We start from the raw sequence: 21,105 nt of genomic DNA on the forward strand, positions 1-21,105 counted from the left end.
GGGCAAGATCATGGATTAGCAGGTCTGCCAAACCTTTTTTTTGAGGGGGGGCAATTTAAATAGAGCCTTGAGCTTACTAGTCTATCTGGACTCAAGAATATTGCTGAAGTGCTCTGGTAGCAAGGAGTAGGGGATTAACCTCAAAGGCCCAGAGAAACTTCAGACCAACTTGGAGAGTCCAAGGAATTGGAGGCAGTTTCAGGGCTGGGTGATGGGAGAGAGAAAGAGGACCAAAGGCTTCACCGTTTCAGGTCCAACTTCTCTCCTCCAGGGCTCTCTCTGCACCCCACCCGCACTTCCTATAAGAGTTTCGAACCCAAAATGACCCATGGTGTGTGGGAGGGGGGCAGGTGAGAGGTGAGCAGACAAGAGCAGGGGTGACTGAGAACAGGATGCCACAGCTGAAGAAGTAAGTATAAATATAAAGCAGCCAGTGTAGGACTGGACAGAGGCCATATGAAACACACGGTACATTCCAGCCCCAGCAACAAACTGTACCAGCCTTTTGGAGAGCTGGGAGTGCTGAGGAGGGGAGGGAAGAGAGCAGAGGTTCTTTCGAGGTTGGCCCTGCCTCCTCCTCCCCCAGTTCTCCCAGAGCTCGGGCACCACCGGGAAAGTCCCAATGTTCCTTTTGCAACCACAGGAAACCTACTATCCCTGCTCACATTCTGTACCCAGTGTTCTCAGCAGCTCCCGACTGGGAGGGAGCGATGAGCGTGTGTGGGGGAGGGGATGGTGGGGCAGGCAGCCACAGCAGCCCAGGTAACATCAGGGGAAGTGTCAAGCATCACTGGGACACTGACTTATAAAGTCACAGCCTGTAAGCACTGCAATGGAAGTACAGATGACAGCAAGGTGTAGGGAAGGAAGTGCCTTGCCCAAGGTCACACAGCCAGTTGTTCAGCAGGGTGGGACCAGAGTGCATCCAGAGCTGGTCAGTGCTGGGCAGCCCTATTGGGTGTAATAGTAGGTGTGGCAGGCCAGGGAACAGGCAGTACCTGGGGAATGAGGGTGAGGAGACCAGACTGAGGCTGCCTCTATGCTCTGGTTGGCTCTGGGCAGGTCTGCCTTAGGCACCGTCCCCTCTACTCCTCCCAAACCTTCCTCCGCTCCTTAAATATTAGAGATCATGAATGTAAAGTGCCTAGCACCAGGGCTGGTTTGTCAGCCAGCATGAGTCACCTCAACGCCCACTCTCTCCTCCTCCACACACAGCTCAAGGCCTAGAACCCCTTGGGATCTTTCTCCCACATCACCACCTTTCTACTGAGTCCCTATAGCTCTTACACATAGTTGGTACTTAACCACCTGGGTTATTATTTAACCTCGACGCTATGTGTTTGTCTCTTTGACTCCCCTGCAAACTGACCAGGGGCAGGAAATTATTTCAATACACCCAGCATTTATTGTACATCAACTCCAGGTTCAAGCTTGCCCTGTGGGGGATGAGCTTGAGGGATGGGGGAGGCCTCAAAGAAGCAGACTTGGTTTTGCCTCAAGGGCTTTTTAATCTGGTTGGAAGAACAGGATTAGTAAACAGATCACTAGAATATGAGACAGGCCACACGCTGTCCCGTGAGAAAGGTACAAACTCAGTGTGTGGGGCGTTCAGAGGCGAGAAGAATCAGATTTGGCTGGCACTGTTGCAAGCAGGCTTTATGAACTGGAGCTTGAAAGATGGGTAGATAGGGAGTACCGGCTCTCCCTACATGGCAAATGGCACAGCCAACTGTGGAGGTGGGAAGGAGGGAGAAGAAAGGGCTTTAGGAATTGTGCCTTTAACAATTTTAATTTAATTTAAAATTTTTTAAATTTAAATTTTAATGGCAACCTTAGCAGGACCCAACAGAGCCTTCCATACAGCGGTAGGTGCTCAGTCTAAGTCCTTTGTCCTCTCCTTGGTTTGGAGACTGAAGAACCTTCAGGACCAGCACTCAGTAATGTCTTTCTGCAGAAGGATGGGTAAGAAGAAAACGTGGCTCTGAATAAATCCTTCGGGCTGGACAAAGGGAGGGGCCAGGTTCCAGTTTGGGGTCGTCTTCCTCCACCCTGCTATCCGCTCCCACCCGTTAGTGTCCGGGCTCTTCCTACTCCTGACGTCCTGCCAGGGGTTTTCCAAGCGATCCAAAAGGGCTGGGTGGGCTTGGTTTGCCAGCCCCTGGAAGTTCCTGGAGTATCCGGGCTGGTGTGAATAAAGGATCAGGGAAGAGAGACGAGGAGCTGGGAGGCTCCTCCGGGGATCGCTTGAATTGGCCCCCTCTACCCGGCTTCCGTTGTCACGTGACTGAATCCCAGGTCTCCCAAGTCTGGGACTGGCGCGCTCCCAGCTAGTCTCCTCCAGACTCCTGGGCCGAGCTCTGGTGGGGCTTTGGGCGGCAGGCTGGGCGGCTCCTCTCCCTCGTGGAGCTACACCGCCTACCCCCCTACCCAGCCAACTGTGCTACTCCAGGTCCCACACACTCCTGGGGTTCCACGCAAGGGCTCAGGTCGGGAATCGACAGGTCTGGGTGCTGTGAGGCCTGGGCACGCGTCCCTGAGGTTGCACAGGCGACCCCGGAGGTCCCTGGGGCCTCCTGGCCCCGGACCCAGCGCGCACACTCGCAGGCTGCTGCGGCGGCAGCGGCGGAGGTGGGGAAGCTGCGCGCCGAGCGCAAGCCGCGAGCACAAACAGGGCGAGGAGGCTGGTGTGAGCGCCTGGGCCCCGTGCCAGCGCGCCGGGGCTGGAACACAATGTCCCGAGCGGGCGGGCGAGCGGGGAACGAGAACAGCCTGACTCAGCAGCTGGGTAAGTGGGTGTGCTCGCTCACCAGATTAACCGCTCTTGCAGCCTGCGGTCAGCTACGACCGACTCTCGGAGGCTCCCTCCAGCGGGAGGGGCGAGCTCACTGCCGGCTCCTGGGCTCCCGCCCCTGCCTGCCGCTGGCTCGGGACCTCCACGTGGCCGGTTGGCGTATCCCTCTGCCTTCTCGCCCTTTCACTAAAGCGTCTAACAGCCCCCAACCTGAGCAGAGTGGTCTCTACCCACTTAGGAGGTGTATTCTTTTCACCCGACCCGGCAGGTGTGGCGGGGCATACGGCTGCTGGATACATGTCACATTTCCTCCAAACCTCACCGCTCTGGAAGGCCTCTGAAGGATATAATTCTTTGTTCCAGACGGAGGTAGAATTTTGTTCTAGGGTGGTGGGGAGCAGAAGAGGAGGATGCTGGGAGAAATGGGATATAGGGCAAGATCTTCCCCATCTGTCCTCGGCTGACCCAGAGTTCAGAGACTCTTCCTGTCCCCTCCCCTCAAAACCACTAGGCCCCTGAAGGTTTCCTCAGAGGGAGGGAGAAGCAGGTGGGGAGGTGCTTTGAAGCCTGAGACCCTGCTTTTCTGCCTTACCCACCCTCCTACCCAAAGCCACAAAAAAGACCCATGAATTCTGCCACCCAGCCGCAAAGCTTCTTCCTCCTCTGTGTCTGCTGTCCCCTGTGGTCTGGTGGGGCCATTGTGAGGATGAAAGCTCCAGAGTGGGGAGCTCAGATGGCAGCCCAGAGCAGGACTCTTCCTGGTGGGTGGGGACCTGTCTCATGCCCTAGGCAACTTGGGTGTCTGCAAGGTACCCCAGGGGACATGCTGTGCCTGGAGTGTGCCAGGGCAGGCAGGGAGGGGCTCCATCCCCTGCCGAGTTCCAGGAAGGGCCCTGGCAGTCGGGACAGGCCTGGGCTCCAGGGCCTTCCAGGGTGGGGTTAGGGGAGGGACCCTAGGCTGCTGAAGTGCCTACCTGGGCCTCACATCCCAGGGCCCAGCTGATGGTATCTCTGGCACCTTCTGTAGCCAAAGGTGAGGAGATGGATGCCAACACAGGCCTGGGCCATGGACCACCTTCCCACACATATAGGCATGCTGCCCACAAGTGTTTGCCCAGCCAACACGCACAGACTCTCCCTGTCAGCAAGCACCTTCACTGTCATCAATTCCAGACTTCTACCTGATGTATGAAATCTGTCCATGATATCCCAGGTCAGTGATTGTTCTGAAACTGTTTGCACACCTATAGTGACAGGGACACTCTCTCACAATGCAGCCCACTGTCCTTCTGGACTTAGCTATCTCCAAGCCTAGTTACCTACAAGGACACCTGGACTCACATGGCCTAAAAGTGACTGAACTTATCCTCATGTCCTTCACACCAGCTCTTCCCCATTGCCCACTGTGACCCTCCCATCCCCTACACTCACCATGATGGTAGATTTTTAAGGATCTTTTTTCTTCATTATTCTGACTTAATACCAATTTTTCCCTTTGTTGTTTTCATTACAAGATGCATTGTTTGTTTTTCTCATTCACCCCTTCCTCTCCAACCCCATGGATTCCATCTTTGGCCCAAATTCCCACTGCAGCTGCTACACTGTCCTTTATAGCCCAGCATTTTCCTTCCTCCTACACACCCTGCTGAAATAATCTTTATCAAATACTGTTTATTGTGTGTGTTATCAACTTCGGAGTTTTCAACCAAGCACACCGGGTACACCAGCTGCTAACCTGTGTGTTCCATATGAAGGGGATCTGGATTCATTCGTGGTGTGCCCAGACCACAGAGTCCAGCACAGGGCTGGTGCAGAAGAGGGCCGCAAAGTGACTGATCCATTTGGTGGCTCCTTTTTCATCCAGTTCTCTCTTCTCACTTGGTCTCCCCATTCCCATCAAACCTGTTGGCTTCCTTACGCTGCCTCAGGCCCTTTTGTTTGGAGGTGCCACTACTTTTCGTTTTCCAGAATCTTCAGAGAGGGGTGGGGAAGGGAGAAGCTGACATCCAAGTTAACATCAGTTGGAGCCAAATATCAACTGCATAAACCTTGACTGCAGAGTGGAATGAATGCAGCAGCCTGTTGGAGGTCTCTGCTCCAGTAAGAAACAAAACCACTGGGAAAGGTGAAAGGTAGAGAGTGCGTACAATCAATGGCTTTAGTGTGTTCGGAGGGATCTTCTCACCATTGGAGATTCCAGCCTGCTTAGTTCTGGGTCCCTGGTCTGATACCCTTAGGTTCTTTCTTGGCACCACATCATACACACACACAGGCACATGCACACATACATGCACTCATATACACTCCAATCACCACCTCATAACCCAGCTCAAAATCTACCTCCTGCAGGAAGGCTCTAATAATCTCCACCTTACTCTGATTATTTTGTCAGCGACTTCTCTCTGAGCCTTATGAGCTGCGCTTAATCTTTTCAAAATTTGTGGTTTAGCTATTACCTGTAGTTTTTTCAACCCCATAAATTATAAGCTCCCTCATGGCAGGGACAGTGTCTTTTATTTATTTAATATCATCCATAGCAAAGATAGGGCACTCAGACTTTAGAGGCCACATAGACCTGGGTCTGGATTCTGGTTCTAACAGTTAGCTGTTTGGTTTGGGGCAAATCTGAGCCAGTTTCTTCATCTTTAAATGTAGAGATATTTACCTTTGCAGAATGAGGGGCAATGACAGAGAAGACAAAGTGCCAAGAAAGTGCCTGTTGCACAGTGAGTAGACAATAGGTTATCTTCCCTGCAGGATCGGAGCCTTTCCTGGATTGGGTGACAAGTTTCCTTAACTACGCCCCCCATGTTGAGATACTTTTAAGCGTGAAAAGGGACATTATTAATAATTACATCGGTTCTACAGACAACCATGGAACAAATGGCCACCCTGCCCTAACTCACAGTCACAAGCGAGAGCAGGGTTCGGAACGAGCGCCGCGGTCACCCAGTGTCTAGGCACAGCGCGGAGCATAGTTCAAGCTCAATGAACGCCTGTTGAACGAACCAGCGAACAAAAACTGCCCTTCCCTCAGTTTCTTGGCGCACCAGCGAGATCGAAAAGCCCGCCCCCACCGCCTCCCCACCCCCACCCGGGTCCTAAAGCCTCCCGCAGCCTTCTTTCTCGAAGGTCTCCCCTTCCCCAGCCCGCTTCCGCCGTCCTCGGTTGCCTTGGCAACAGTGACGTGCCGTGAGGGGCGTCACCTCCATCCTCTGCTTGAACCCGGGGCCCCTTCTCATCCCAACTAGGGAGAGAATGAGGTTAGGGTCCTCTACCTTCCTGCTCCACTGCAGGGCCTGGAGCTAACTGCACCTACCTGGCCAGCCCCTCTTGTGCTCATGGCTCGGGCTAGTGCGGGCACCCAGCCCCAGCCCCCTCCACAGTGCTGACCTGGCAGGGACTGAGAAGATGCGGGCCTCAGTCCGGGGCTCTCCATCCCTTCACCCCGGATGAGCCAGTGAATCCCGAGAACCCAGGCCCGCCCCTCCGTGGGCAGCCCTCGGGCTCCCGGTGGGCGGGAAGGATGGAACTCCTGGGGGCAGCAGGGCGCCACGGAGCGCGGGAGAGAAGGAGTTAAGCTAGGTGCCGGCGTCGAGCGCGGCGGGGGTGGGGGAGGGGAGCGAAGGGAAAGTGAGAGCGGGGGCGCGGGGGCGCGGGGGCGGGTGTGGGGAACGGGAGCGAAAGAACATCCTGTGCCCGCCGCCGGATGCGCGCTGGGGGGAGGTAGACCGGGAAGGGAGGGCAAGACGGGGGAGGCCCAGGGCGGGGAAAGGCGCGGCCTCCACCCCCTGCCTCCCCTCCTCCTCTGGGGGCACCGCCTCTCCGCTCCCAGTTGCGTTCACCGCGGTTATCCCTGTCCCCACGCCTTCGCAGAAGCAACGAGCTACCGAGAAGCCCTTGAATCTGGTTCCTGGGCGGGAGTGAGCGATAGCTGGGGAGGGGACAGTCTCGGAGAGTGGGAACATGGCATGGGCAGCCCCCGTCCCCCCGCCTTTCATCCCTACACTGCTGGCTTTCTGCGAGGGAAGCTCGCACGTGTCGAACGTCTGTGCACCGAGAGTCATAACACTCCCATTTCTGACAGCAGCACTTCCCGGTAGTAGGTAGGTATTAATAGATCCGTGTTCCGGAGGAGGAAATTGAGACTCAGATTATGGAATTTGCCCAAACCCAAGGCGGTCGGGCTCCGATAGGCTTTTCGTTAGATATACAGAGTAGGCTAATTTTCCTTTAGCTTCTCCTGTGCATTCAAGCTCTGGGCCCTTCCAGAGTCACCCTCCTTAGTGGTCTTGCACAGTAGGTTTCTCTAATTTCTCTAATCCGAAATTACTCAAGGTAGTTAAATGGGTTACAGGAATTGAGAGTGATTAGCCTGAAGACCAGGGTAGGACGGGTGGAGGGTGAGTGGAAGGGGCTGAATGATGTACCTTTTAGGCCTCATTGAGGCCCACTGCCTGTATGCTCACTGCCTTCCAACGTTTTTTTCCAGGTGAAACCTCCTTATGATAGTCATTAATTTAGTCAATGTCTAGTGACCTCTGTGTGCTGGGCACTGTTCCAAGTACTTAATCCCCACAACCCCATGAGGTCAGTATTATTATTCCCATTTTACAGGTAGGGAAAATGAGGCAAGAAGAAATCTCAAAGCTAAGTCAGTGACTGAACTGGTTTTGAACCTAGCAGTCTCGCTAGAACCCATACTCTCAACTAAACTTCATCTAACATGATGGAAACATCTGCCTCGAAGGTAGAAAGCTGGTGCAGATGGCAGCGAGAGGTATGTGCTAGGACAACCCACTTCCTTTTGCCTTGGTCAGGGTAGGTAAGAAACTTGAGGCTGGCTGTGTGTATATGACTCTCTAGCCAATGTTTCCAGATTTCTGGATTTGACAAACCAAAAACCAAAACAAGAAAACAAAAGCCAAGTTCCCATGAAGAGTTGCAGCTTTAATTTGCGCTCTCTACGAACATTAAAAAACACATCTACCACCTATTATCACCATAATTTCACAAAAGTATATTTTAATTCTCCTCAAACTAAGACATCATCAGAATCAAAAGCGTTCATTCCCAAGAAAGAACAGTCATTGATTTTACACCAACAAATAAGACATTTCTCTATTTTTTTGTTGTGCTGTAGACCAATGAAAATATACTGGGGATGCCTCTACCTCTAATCCATTTGAGAACCAAATGAAACAGGCTTTCAGTGTAGCAGGAAGAAGTGGGCCAAGAAAGCTCTCCTTTGGAGGTCTTTAAAGAACGTGTGAGCACTGTGTTTGTTTAGGATGTGAGGGTTGCAGAGTCAACTCCTTGGATTGGCGAGACCAGTAACTCTGGGTCACACCCCAGAGAAGGGCAGGAACCTTATTCTGAGGATCTATGTTCAGATCCACCAGGGGAGCTCAAAATGGTCCTCATCAGGCAACTGTTTCCTTCCTGGAGTTTAGGGGTGGCGATTGGTGGTCCCATGGCAGTGAGGAGGCCTCTGGGGCGTCTCTCTACTCACTCCATGCAGGGAATCCATGTAGTTATGCCGTTTGGGGCTGGGTAGAGTGCTAGGAGTGACCCTTGAGGACCAAGGATGAAAGAAAGGAAAGGAAAAGAATGGCCACTTAGGAATGTTGCCTGCAGCCCCAGTGTGGTGGGTGAAGGCTCCGGTTGGACGGGCCTGCCAGGCTGCAGCATCCTTGGGACAGCTGTTTCCCTATTTTCTCACCTCCTTTAAGCCCAGGTGGAGCCCAGGACCCAGAGCCTTCCAACAGGAGCTAACAGGCAGGTAGGGCCCTGTTCTGGTACAACCGTGCTCAGTGCTGGCTTTGAGTCTGAGCCTGGCTTGGGGCTTATTACCTACTTGTTCTGTACCAGAAGTTGATGCCAGCAGTATGAGAATACTGGGGGGTGGTGGAAGGGAAAGGAGGAGGGAAGGGGCTGGTTTCATCTCCATTCTGGTGGTGGAGATCAAGGCCTCCAAAGTTGAGCTTTCATTCTCTAGGGTAGTGGCATCTTCTGATTACAGAGACCTCAAGCCTCTTTTTGTCTGTGTGTGTGTGTGTGCGCGTGGTGGGGAGACTGGGGTGTGGTACTCAAAGATTTCTATCTCCATGGTTTAAAGGCACAGACCTACCCAAATTTTAATCTTTGAGTTTTAGAATGGTAAATCTGGATCTCCTTAGGTTACGAATGCAGAAACTGAGACCCAGGCAAGGGCAGTCCCTCTTCTAGGGTCACACTGGTTAAATGGGCCTGGAGCCCCAGTATCCAGATTCTATGTCACTGTTCTGCCCTCAAGTCCTCAAAGAATGATAGAAGTCATGACTTAAACACCTATTAAGTGCAGGACTCTGTGCTGAATGTTGGAGATGCAGACAAGTGCCTTCAAACGCTTTTGGTCACACAAGTGAAAATATATACTACAGTAGACATGCAGATGCTGAAAGATGATAAATTTACCTCAAAACTGTAAAACTTTATAAGGTGCTCCCCTCTCCTCAGGAGGGCTGTACTTGCAGAAGCACCTGGGGCCCAGCAGTGGATCTATGGGGAAGTGAGAGGAAACGGCTGCCAGTGGCCACATCCCAAATATCCCTCCCAGAAACATCCAAAGGCGGTTGCCGGGAAATTGGATCTCTGCTGTCTTCCAATGGAGGAAATGTAGCCTCTGGCGCCGCCTGCTGGGGCCCCACCAACCTGACTCCCCTAAAGAAAAGGAGACCTGAAGGACCTTTGTGCCCCAGACTTTATTCCCATAGAGTCTGGACCCTCATTTACTACAGCCTCTAAACTAAACTTCTCCTTTCAAGCACCCCTGGCTGCCCGGGTTTCCTTTGTTGCCCAGGTTCTGATTCTAGTACCCTGAGTTCCTGGCCCTGCCAGAGTTCTGGTTCCAGAAGGTCCTTGCTGGGTGCCTCGGGCCTAGCTCCCACCTGGGTGCAAGAAGACATGGGCAAGAGTGTCCCCCAGGACCTGGGACAGCTGGACATCCGTAAAAGTGTAGTGGGCCTGGCCATGGGTGCTGGGGCCATCTACCTTCTCTACAAGGCCATCAAGACCGGCATAAAATACCAACCACCCCTCTGCAGCACCTCACCCATCTGTATCGCCCGTGAGTGTCCGGGCCTTGGGGAGAGGGCTCTGTCCCAGGAGGCACCCGCTTCCGAGGTCTCCAGTGTGGGAGGGCCCAAAGGTGACTCCTTTAAGTTCCTTTTCTTCCTCTTTCTTTTCTGCATCTTCCTCAAACCTGTCCTAGAGATGCTACCTCAGGGTCCCTGAGAAGTGGATGGCACTGTAGGGGATCCTCAGGACTCATCTGGCAGGTCTTTAAATTCTCATTCACTCTAGCTTCCAGGATGCCACTGAGTGGAAATTTGGCATCAGCAGTTCTCCCCAAGGGAAAACTGGGGTCCTGCATGCCCAGAGCCTCCACTAGTTCATATGATGACCTTGTGCATATGCCAGGAAATGGTTACAATAAACATTAAAAACTGTGATGTTTACAATATGAATAATAATACAGCATTGGATATGTGCCCTTGTGCAGTACACATCCTGTTCAGCTGTACGTGGGGGTCCTACATATAGCAAGAAAGATTCTCTTCAGAAAAGGCAAGGCAGCTTTGTCCCCAGGTCTTTCTCCCTTACTCCAACCCCATTCTTTCATTACTTCTGAGTCCACAGCCTGAATTGGGTTGGGGTGGCTGTTCTAGGCCTGGCAATCGAGCGAGAGCGGCACGGGAGGGACTCAGGTGAACTCCGGAGGCTTCTCAACTCTTTGGAGTGCAAACAAGATGAATACACCAGGAGCATGATCCTGCACAGTATCACGCGCTGTGTGTACTTGCTGGAGGCTGAGGTGAGGGAAGGGAAGCAGGAGGTTCTTCCCAGTCAGCCTGGCCCCTGGAGGTTACAGCAGATCCTTGCCCCTTCGACTGGTCAGACTGTCCTGGGACCTCTCTCCATCTGATGGTGGGAGGGGTTGTGCTGAGGGGTCTTGGTGATATGGTGGGGTGGTGGGGGAACCATGGGCCCAGGACACCCACTTCTCCTGCCTCTTCTGTCTTTCCTGGCACACACTAGGCCTCTGCTTGTACTACCGATGACATCATGTTGGTGGGCTCCATGCTGGATGACAAGGACAACAGTGTTAGAATCCAAGCTCTGAACACACTTAAAGCTTTCTCTGGCATCAGAAAATTCCGGCTCAAAATCCAGGTGAGCCTAGGGGCAAGTGGTAGGGCAGAGCACACAGGATATCCCTAGTCAGTGGGTCCTTTAATGGGGGTAGGATAAATGGTCACGTTCCACAAGTTTGTTTAAGTCTGAGTTTATAATCTAGAAATATGTTTTTCTTTGGAAATATGTGGGGGAAATGGTAGTCAGCTTCCTAGCAGGGTCAAAAGCCTTTGATACTCAGGACGAAACTGAACTAGGGCACTGGGCGTATGTCTGAATCCCGGATAGCAGAACCCCGCCTGAGGTTCTCTCTGACACCAGCCTGTGTTTTACAATTCAATTCAACTGACACTGCTTGGAGTTAGCACAGACTCCACAGGTTAAGGGCTTAGTCTGATAAGACTGACTGCCCCCACCCCTCAGATGCTAGTCGCAAGTCCCAGTACTTTTTACTGACTGGGCTATAAATTTGGAGGTTCCCACGACTCTCCTTTTGGGTTCGATAATTCACTAGAATAGCTCTCACAACTCAGGAAAACTACTTATGTTTCCCAGTTTGTTAAAAAAGGTACAACTGAGGAGACAGCCCAATGAAAGAAACACATACGGCAAAGTATGGGAGAAGGTGGGGTGCAGATCCTCCACAACTTCTCTTGGCACACCACCCTCCGAGCACTTTGATGTGTTCACCAACGTAGAAGTTCTCTGAACCCTGTCGTTTGGAGGTATTTATGAAGGTCTCATTATATAGGCCCGATTGATTAATCATTGGCCATTGGTGATTGAACTAAATCTCTACCCACTCTTTTCTCTCCAGAGGTCAGGATAGGGCTAAAATTCTCAACTCTCTAATCATGGCTTGGTCTTTCTGGCCACCATCCGCTATATCTAGAAGCTATCCAGGGGTAAGCTATGAGTGACCTCATTAGCATAAACCCAGGAGTGATGAAGGGGCTCATTATGACTAACAAAAGACCCTCCAGTCAGGAAAACATTTTAGGAGCTCTGGTTCTGGAACCAGGGACGAAGACCAGATGTATTTTCATATCACAACCCCCATGCCGGGCTGGTCAGAGACTGGTAGCTGGGCCACTGATGCCTTCTTTACCACCTTGCAGAGAAAATATAATTCACCAAAAGTCAGTTCCTCCAGCTTCCTGCTGTCAGCTCCCAGCCTCACCTCTTTTCACACATCCTTTTCCTGCTTTCCTGCTGATGCCATGAAAAAATGGCTTTCTTCCTGTCTGTGGTCAATGTTAGCCTCTGTTGTGGATCCCATCCCCCTCCTTTTGAGAGCCTCTCTCCTCATTAGCCTCTCTGAAATGGCCTTTCCTGCTCTTTCCCATTTGTATTCAGCATGCTCTATTCCCTCCCACCTTAAAAAGCAAAACTAAAAAAAAATTCCCTCCTTGACCTCCAAACATCTCTGTAGCAAATGGTCTGTCCCCCCAATTAAAAATAAGCAAAGTATTTAAAACTTACAAACATTTTATGTGTGTATGGTAGAAAGAATAACCATAAAAACAAAATACATATAACCGAAACCCAGGCTGAGAAATAGTACATAACCAATAGATTGGATGCACGCAGATGCCCTGCCCCAATCCTAGCTGCTTCTCCTACTAAAGGCATTTTCCTGAATTTTGTTTATCAATTCCTTGATTTTCTTTGTAGTTTTACCATGTATGAATGCATCATCTTATATTGTAGCAGAGCAAGGCAGACAATAAATGAATAGGTAAAATATAGTTTGGAGTGTTTTTAAGCTTCAGGTATCTAGAAGTATGCAGTGTGTATTCTGTCTTTTACCCCTTGACATTGAAAGATTCATCCATATTGATGTTCATAGCTGCTTCCTTCTTTTCCACTGCTTAGAGTATTCTACCTACCATTTTATTTATCCATTTGCCTGCCGATGGGTAGGCATTTGAGTTTTGCACATTGTGCTGCGAACATTCTTGTACACATCTCCTTTGCAGACGTGAGAGACTTTCTCCAGGGGATGTATGCAGGAGTCGAATGGCTGGGTGAAAGGGTAGGCCCAACTTTTCAAGGAAGGTTGTATCAATTTACACCCTCCACCAGCCTTGTACAGTGTTCCTGTGGCATTATTTTCTCCCCACCCTTTGGTATTCTCACACTTAAATTTTTTTTTGCATTAAACTTTATTTTTTGGGGAAAAAGGTCTCTAGGTCTTCACTGTCTTGCTGCCTCTGCTTTGTCCTTTGGCCCTCTCAGTTTCCCAATGGCTGATTCTCAAGGGTGTCAGAATTCCCTCGAGGGCTGGTTGAAAATGAAGGTCTCAGGGCCCCACACCCAAAAAGTCCAGTGCAACCAGGGAGCTGTGTTTTTCACAAGCTCCCAGGAGATTCTGATGGAGCTGGCCTTGAAACCACTGTTTCTTCTTTCCCCTGAGGTCTGTATCCAGTGAAGACCTGTACTCTGTTCTCTCTCTGGGTGAAAGCAACCTGCCCCCAGTTTCAATATAGATGTACTGTTCTGGTCTCCGTCAACAGCCTGGGCGCTCCCCTGACCTCCAGACCTGTGACCAGCAGCTCCATTTAACAGCCTAGTGGCCCTTTAACCACGCATCCAAAATGGAGCTTGTCTCTATTCTTTAAGTTAGACCACCCTCTTCAGAGGGATCTGATCCCATCCACCCCCTGCTTTGTCTTCCTCAAGGTTCTCTGCATACACTGCACTATCAGCTCCACCCCAACCCCAGCCATTTATACTGTATGTTTCATGCTCTCCCACTCTCTAGGCTTTGACCTGCTGTTCACTGCCTGAAATCCCCTTTTAGGCTTGCTAACTCTTGCCTGTCCTTCCAGTCTTAGCAGATAGTAAGAGGTGGGCACAGGGAGGAGCTAGGGTCTAATGGGAATACTGTGGCCCTCACTCCAGGATTCTTGCCTCCCTCTTATGTGGCTCACAAAGATACAGCTTGTGAGGATACCTATCTTAGGTAATACTTCTTGGTCCAAGAATCTTGCATTTCAGAAGCCAAGATCCCTTTATTCATTCAATAAATATATATTGAGCACTTACTTTGTACCAAGGCTAGGCATTGGTGATATGGCAATGAACAGAACAGAAAAGATCCCTGTTCCAGTGGAAATTCTATTCTAGCAGGACAAGCCAGGCAGTATACAAATAAGTAAAGTATATGGTTTGTTTCATGTGACAAATGCTATGGAGAAAATTAAATAAAAGTTTGGTAAGGAAGGCTGATACAGAGATGGTGTTGCAGCTTCAAAGGAGAAAATCTAAAAGATTTTTAAAAAAATCTTTGGGACCTAGGGAGCTTGTTGATGAATCTGTAGAAATGAGACCAAAAACATGATTTATGAAAGAAAAAATTGACAAATTGGATGTAATTAATGAAAAACATTTGCTTTACGAAAGATCCTGTTAAGATGATGAAAAGATAGGCTGCAGACTAGGAGAAAATATTTGCAAACCACATATCTGACAGCTCACATCTAGATTATATGAGTAGCTTTCAAAAATCAATATTAAAAAAATCCAATGAGAAAGTGAGCAAAAGACATGGAGATATTTCATTGGAAAAGATATACAAATTGCAAATAAGTACATGAAAAGATATTTAACATCAGTAGTCATTAGGGAAATATAAATTAAGACCACAATAAGATATAACCATACACCTATTAGATGATCTAAATTCAAAAGTAGTGACAATACAAAATGCTAATGAAGATGTAGAGAAACTGGGTCTCTCATAAGTTGCTGATGGGAATGTAAAATGGTTGTGACCGCTGCTCTGGAAAAACAATTTGGCAGCTTCTTGAAAAAAAACTATACATTTACCACACAAATCAACAATTGCACTCCTAGGCATTTAGAGAAATGAAAGCTTAAATTCGCACAACAACCTGTACACAATTGTTCACAGGAGCTTCATTTGTAATAGTCAAAAATTAAATAATGAAAACATCTCTCACCAGATAATGGTTAGACAAACTGGTAATCTATATCATGGAACCGTACTCAGTAATAAAAGGGAGTGAACTATTGTTACACATAATAATTTGGATGGAGTTCAAGGGCATTATACTGAATGAAAAAACTCAAGACTATCACAAAACATGATACCATTTACATAACATTCTCCAAATGACATAATTATGAGATGAAAAGCAGATTAGTGGTTGCTAGTGGTTAGGGGCAAGTGTGACTATAGGGGGGTCCCACAAGGGGGATCTTCATGGTAATGAGACAATTCTGATGGAATATTCTGATTGCAGTGGTGTTTACATGAATCTACACATGTGATAAAATGACACAGAACTACACACACACATTGTACCAATACAAATTTCCTATTTTTGATTTTGTAATTATGTAAGATGTAACCATTGAGAGAAACTGAGCGAAGAGCATTCGAGACCTCTCTGTACTATTTTTGGAACTTCCTGTGCATTTATAATGCTTTGAAAATAAGTTTAAAAAGTGTGTTACATGTGACATGCTATGGAGAAAAATGAAATAAGGATGAGGATAAGAAAGGCTAGTATGGAAGTGGTATTGCAGTTTTAAAGAAAGAGGTGGTCAGGGAAAACCTCACTGAGGTGACAATAAAGCAAAGTCTTGAAGGAGGTAAGAGTGAGCTATGAATATCTGGAGAAAGAACATTGTAAGTGGAGGGAATAGCTTATGCAAATACCCTAAAATAGGTGTGTACCCGGCATATTCAAGGAATATCTAAGAGGCCATTGTGATGGGGACTGTGGAAGCAACTGTAAGGACTTTAGCTTTTGCCCTCCATGAACTAGGGACTCTTGAGTTGAGGAGTGACATGTCTAACGTGTCTGCTGTTCCAAAAATATATTTGGAGGTGGGGAATGGTTGGGTGAAAGCAAGGAGACAGGAGGCTATTGCAGAAATCGAATGAGAGAGGATGACTTGGAACAAAGTGCTAGAAAGCAGATGGTGAGAAGTGGCTTGATTGTTGATAGGTTTGAAAGTAAAGCCCTTGGGATTTTCTGAAGGATTGAGAAAGGGGTATGAGAGAAAGAAAGCAGTCAAGTTGCTGATTTTTGACTTGAGTATCTGGAAGGAAGACAAAGCCAACAGTTGAGACAGGGAAGGTGGTGGAAGGGGTAAGTTTGTGGACCAGGAGCATGTTCACTCTGAGAGGTCTATTAAACATTCTGGAAAAGAAGTGGAATTGGCACCTGAATATATGACTCTGGAGTTCAGGGAGAGGTCTGAGGTGGAGACAAATGTGAGGAGGTTGGTCTGAAAAATCAGGAAAGAAGTCTATGAAAGAGAAGCAAAGTGAAGAAAGAATTTTTAGGATGTGGGAGCAGTTGACTAGGTCAAATAATGTTGAGAGTTTATGTTAGAGGGAACTGGCTCAGGGATCATGGATAGGGGCAGTTAAGAGTGAAACCAGAGGATGAGACAGTGTTGGGGATCCTTGAATAAAAGTAGATTCTTCTCTCTCCCCCCTATTCCCCCCACCCAAAGGAACACTCCATCAAGGTACTAGAACTGATATCCACCATCTGGGACTCCGAGCTGCACATTGCAAGCCTCAGACTCCTCAACAACCTTCCACTGCCTGACTTTGCACATCCACAGCTGCGAAGGGTGATGCCTGCCTTGATGGAGATTCTTCAGTCAAACTATATCCTGGCACAGGTGCCTCAAGACCATAGCCCAGGCCTTGCCCACCTGACCAGCCCCGGAACAGCATCCAGGGGGAAGAGAAAAGATCTGTGTCTTCTCAGCTCAGGCCCAGACTTAACTGCCTTCTCATACTTTACTGTTTCCTTTATTCAGGTGCAAGCCATACGATTGCTGAGCTCCCTGGCACAGAAGAATGATCTGCTCTATGATATTCTCAACTGCCAGGTGAGAAAGGAACTGAAGAGGAGTTGATGGATTCTAATTCAGAAATTGGGGAAGGAAGAATCGTGGATTCTCCAGACAGACTTAGAACCAACAAGATTGTCTTGTTCCTCTTCCTGCCTCTGCACTAGATACATTGAAAACCATTCCCTCTTCTATTATCCCAATGAGTCAGAATCCATTTTGTTGGGAGGGGAACCTCCTTTGAGTGGTTATCTAAATTCTGAGAAACAGGAACACAAGTGGCAAAAGTTAATGTAGGTATTTTTATATTAGGTAAAAATTCTAACCATTCTTAGGAATAGACAGTCACTTCATAATAATGGTTCAGAAGGATAAAGCAACTCTAAACTTATATAACCTAGTAACAGTCTCAAAATATATAGAATATACTTGATAGAATATAATTGGAATGCAAGGAATTTTTTTGTTTTATTGAGTTATAATCGACATAAAATCGTAAGATATTATTTAAAGTATACATTTTGGGGATTTGATATATTTATATGTTGTGAAGGATTCTCACCAACTAGTTAACACATCCATCACCTCATATCTTTTTTTTTGGGGGGGTGGGGGAGGAAGGTAAGAACATTTATGCCCTAATCTCTTAGCATATTTCAGTGATATAATACAGTGTCATCAACTATAGTCACCATGTTTTACATTAGAGCCTCAGACCTTATTCATCTTGTAGCTGAAAGTCTGTACCCTTTTATCAACCTCTCCCTATTCCCCCCTGCCCCCAGCTCCTGGCAACCAGCTTTCTCTGTTTCTATGAGTTCGGCTTTTCTTTTTTTAGATTCCACATAAAAATAAAAGTGATATCATGTAGTATTTGTCTTTCTCTGTCTGGCTTATCTCACTTAGCATAATGTCCTCAGGGTCCATTCTCGTTGTTACGAATGGCAGGATTTCCTTCTTTCTCATGACTGAGTAATTATAAAGAAAAATTAACACATCCATCACCACAGTGGAAGATATGAAAAATTTACCTACTCTTTTCAGTAGTTGATAGGTAAAAACCTAAAACTAGTAAAGGTATACTTGCTGTGAACAACACAAATAAGTTTCAGCCATTAGATACACCCAGAACACTCTAATTAGAAGATGCACATTCCTCTCAAGCACATAAAATATTTATAAAAATTAACCACACATTAAACTTTAAAATTTGTCATATTTCCCAGAATCAATATTATTACCAGATTACTTGTGTTTTGTGATTGCAATGTAATTATGTTAGAGGATGATAACAAAAGGAAAAATTTAAAAGTCCTACAGTTGAATCTGAAACTTAGATGTATGGGGGAATCAAGGCTATAGGAAGATGGAAGAACTTTAGAACTAGCCTTGGATTCCATTCCCATCTTCTCTGCATCCCATCACAGGTACACTCCAACTTCCTGAACCTGTTCCAAGCTACACAACCGGGGAGTCTGCTGTTTGAGGTGCTGCTGTTTGCTGAGCGGCTGAGTGAGGGCCGGAATACATCCCACTACCGTGCTGTGAAATGGCATTACAATGAAAAGTCTCTGCATGAAGCTCTCTTTGGGGACGAGTCACGACTGGCAGATCGACTGCTTGCCCTGGTCATCCACCCAGAGGAGGAAGTTCAGATCCAGGCCTGCAAGGTCATAGTCAGCCTGCAGTGCCCTCAGGATATGCAAGTGCGGCCCTCCTTCTGCCAAGCTAGTCATTCCTACTTTGATAGGGAATAAAATCAAGGAGAGCCAATAAATGAGGATGAGAGAGAAGCTTGAGGGGCAGTGTCTGTCCAGGGCCTTTCAGGGCTGGGTAGAGATTTCATCTAGCATATCCCCTACCATAGAACTTGACAAAACATGGCCACATCTCCGGAGACACTTGCCCACTTCCTTGTTCAGGGGACAGAGTTCCTTTTTTGCTGCTTTTCAAATTGGAATGTGGAGCCAATGCTTTCAGGGAGCTTCAAGGAGAAGGCAGATTTGGGGACTGAGGCCATAGATCGTCAACAGGAGACAGTATAGCATTGGGTTACGCAGGCTGTGCTAGGCTATGCCACAGTAACGAACAACTTCCAAATCTTAGCAGCTGAAAAATGATCAAGGTCATTATTCACACTACATGCCCATCCGGTGCGGGTGGTGATGGAAGGGCAGGCGTTTGTTCCACATTGTCTTCTCTCAGGGACCCAGGCTGAGGGTGACTCTTGATTGTGTTTCTACGACTTTTAGAGGAGGAAAAGGAAATGTGGCAGTCATCACTGGCTCTTAAAAGTTCCACCAGAAATGACGCTCACCACTTCTGCTCACATTTCGCTGGCCAAAGGGGCTGGGGGATAACAATCTCACCACGTGTCCAAGGGAGAACTGAAAATATTCGGTGCCAGCATTAATGACGGAGAACCATAGGCTTATTGGAATCAGACTCTCAGGTTTAAATCCCAGTTCTGTCACTAGCTGTGTGACCTTGAACAACCTATTTACTCTACTGGAGCCTCAGTCCCCTCATCTGTAAAAATGAAGTAATAATAGTACTTACCTTATGAGGCTGTTGGGAGGATTCTAAGGGGATTAAATTCTAAGGGGATTAATGAAGGTAAGGCACGATGTTCTGGAGGAAGAGCGTATTCTTTAAAGATTGGCTCTGAGGAGCTAGGAAATCATTGAGAAAATGAAAGATTAGCACCAGAAATGTCCTTGGAAAGCACTGAGTTCCTCTGGTCTCAGGGTTACAGGCACTAGCACCACTAGAACTTAGCTTTAGAAACCAGAGTGACTGTGTAATGGAAAACCATAACTAGAATCTGTGGCAGCTGAGAAAATATCTCAATGTTTCGGGCTTTTAGTGGCCAGTTTAGGACTGAACTACTTGAGATCTGTCCCTGACCCAGGACCACATCGCTTGGGTGGGTAGGGGTGGGCTGGAAGGACGGTTATTGATGAGAGATAGTCAGTTCCTACTAAGGTACCATCCTCGTCATCATCTCCCAAAGTCTGACTTGTCACCTCTGAGTGGGCAGTCGCTATTAGATCTGCATCATCAGCCCTCATCTCTGTCTTGAGTTCAGGCTTGAAGCTGCTCCTTCCTGCTACTTGTGTACACTGCAGTCACCCCAATGAAAGCTGTCAAAAGCCAACCTCACCCTACCCACCTCTCAACCAGTGCCCTTGTGTTCCCATGTCACCAGCTATGTATTGGGCAACGCCTTCAACTGTTCCTGCCCACCACCTCCAGCCAAACATCTGAACATCTCACTTCTACCCAGTTCTCCAGTTTCTGCTGCTACCTATCCCCTACATCAGAACTTTTGCATAGTCATTTTCCTACTCTTGTCTCCATCCTTTCCAACCCTACGCACTCCAGAATAATCTTAGTACCTTTAGGGACTCCCCATTGCCTTAGTGAATTCTTCCTTAGACCCAAAGCTAAGTCACATGATCTGACAAGTATAAATGTACTTATAGCAAAAGCAGGTTGAGTTTTGTTCTCAAAGATGGTCATTGAACCCCTTTTGTCATGATTGCATCAAATGAATTAGCTTTACATTTAAGGCCATTCACAGCATGGTCAACTTGCCTTCCACTAGCGTACCATGTCAAATCTCATCTCCAACCAAACTGGAGTGAGCCGGTCTTGCCTCTGAGCTTTTGGTACAAGCTTTTTCCTGCCTACAATGCTCGCTCTCCTTTGCACTGGGCTGTGTCCTATAGTATCATCTATTGCAGCCTAGAGCTTCCTTCAGTTATGCCAGCCTTTGGTGGTTGCTGTGGCACTGCTCATCTAAACCTCTCATTTGGCATTTGGCAAATAATCAAAACTTGGATCTCATAAACTTTGTTCTTCTTTTTGCAGTGGGTCATACATATCTGACTGCTTAGAAGCCTTGAAGGAAGAGCCTTTTCTGGGTAGGCATGGGTAACAGTTAGCTGGTGGAAATAGTTGGACGTGGGTAATGAGATGGAGAAAGTCATATACTGGTTATTTGTCACTGTGTAACAAATTATGAAAAACTTAGTATATCAATCTGGGTCCAATCAAGAGAAACCACACAGTAATTTGAACATGGAAATTTTGCAACAGGAGATTGGAATATAATGAATTAATTAGTAGAGAGTAAAGGGAACTCTAAAGAATACACAAATAGCAGACATGGGATCAGCCCCTAACCCCAGGACTGAGGCTAAGGATAGGGTACCCAAGAAAGAGATACCCTACCCCCTGAAGCTGAAATCCAGACTTTGTTGAGAACACAGCCTGTGGCTCACCAAATGGCAGAA

At 47.9% G+C, this 21,105-nt stretch overlaps 1 protein-coding gene and 1 long non-coding RNA gene across 5 annotated transcripts; one reads left to right on the top strand and one right to left on the bottom strand.

Annotated features, from left to right (window-relative positions):
- Nucleotides 1–1,183: 1,183 nt before the first annotated feature.
- LOC118615051 lies at nucleotides 1,184–1,945 on the bottom strand. The gene is made up of 2 exons (XR_004956322.1): nucleotides 1,832–1,945; nucleotides 1,184–1,729 (listed from the first exon to the last, which is right to left on the bottom strand). It is a non-coding gene; the product is annotated as an uncharacterized LOC118615051 (long non-coding RNA).
- Nucleotides 1,946–2,698: 753 nt separating this feature from the next.
- ARMC12 (armadillo repeat containing 12) lies at nucleotides 2,699–20,226 on the top strand. Of its 4 annotated transcripts, none has more exons than XM_016120245.2 (6): nucleotides 6,487–9,980; nucleotides 10,501–10,646; nucleotides 10,871–11,005; nucleotides 16,460–16,633; nucleotides 16,775–16,846; nucleotides 18,235–18,600. In XM_016120245.2, exons 1-6 carry the CDS (start codon nucleotides 9,737–9,739, stop codon nucleotides 18,562–18,564), a joined length of 1,101 nt encoding a protein of 366 aa, XP_015975731.1. In that variant the 5' UTR covers nucleotides 6,487–9,736; the 3' UTR covers nucleotides 18,565–18,600. The 4 variants fall into 4 exon arrangements, with proteins under 4 accessions (XP_036095146.1, XP_015975731.1, XP_015975730.1 ...); XM_016120244.2 differs by having other exon boundaries at nucleotides 6,487–9,899; XM_036239253.1 differs by lacking the exon at nucleotides 6,487–9,980 and adding an exon at nucleotides 2,699–2,785 and having other exon boundaries at nucleotides 16,460–16,846; nucleotides 18,235–20,226.
- The last annotated feature ends 879 nt before the right edge of the window (nucleotides 20,227–21,105 follow it).

The sequence above is a fragment of the Rousettus aegyptiacus genome, unplaced genomic scaffold (assembly GCF_014176215.1).
Source record: "Rousettus aegyptiacus isolate mRouAeg1 unplaced genomic scaffold, mRouAeg1.p scaffold_m13_p_1, whole genome shotgun sequence".
Taxonomy (NCBI): Eukaryota; Metazoa; Chordata; class Mammalia; order Chiroptera; family Pteropodidae; genus Rousettus; species Rousettus aegyptiacus.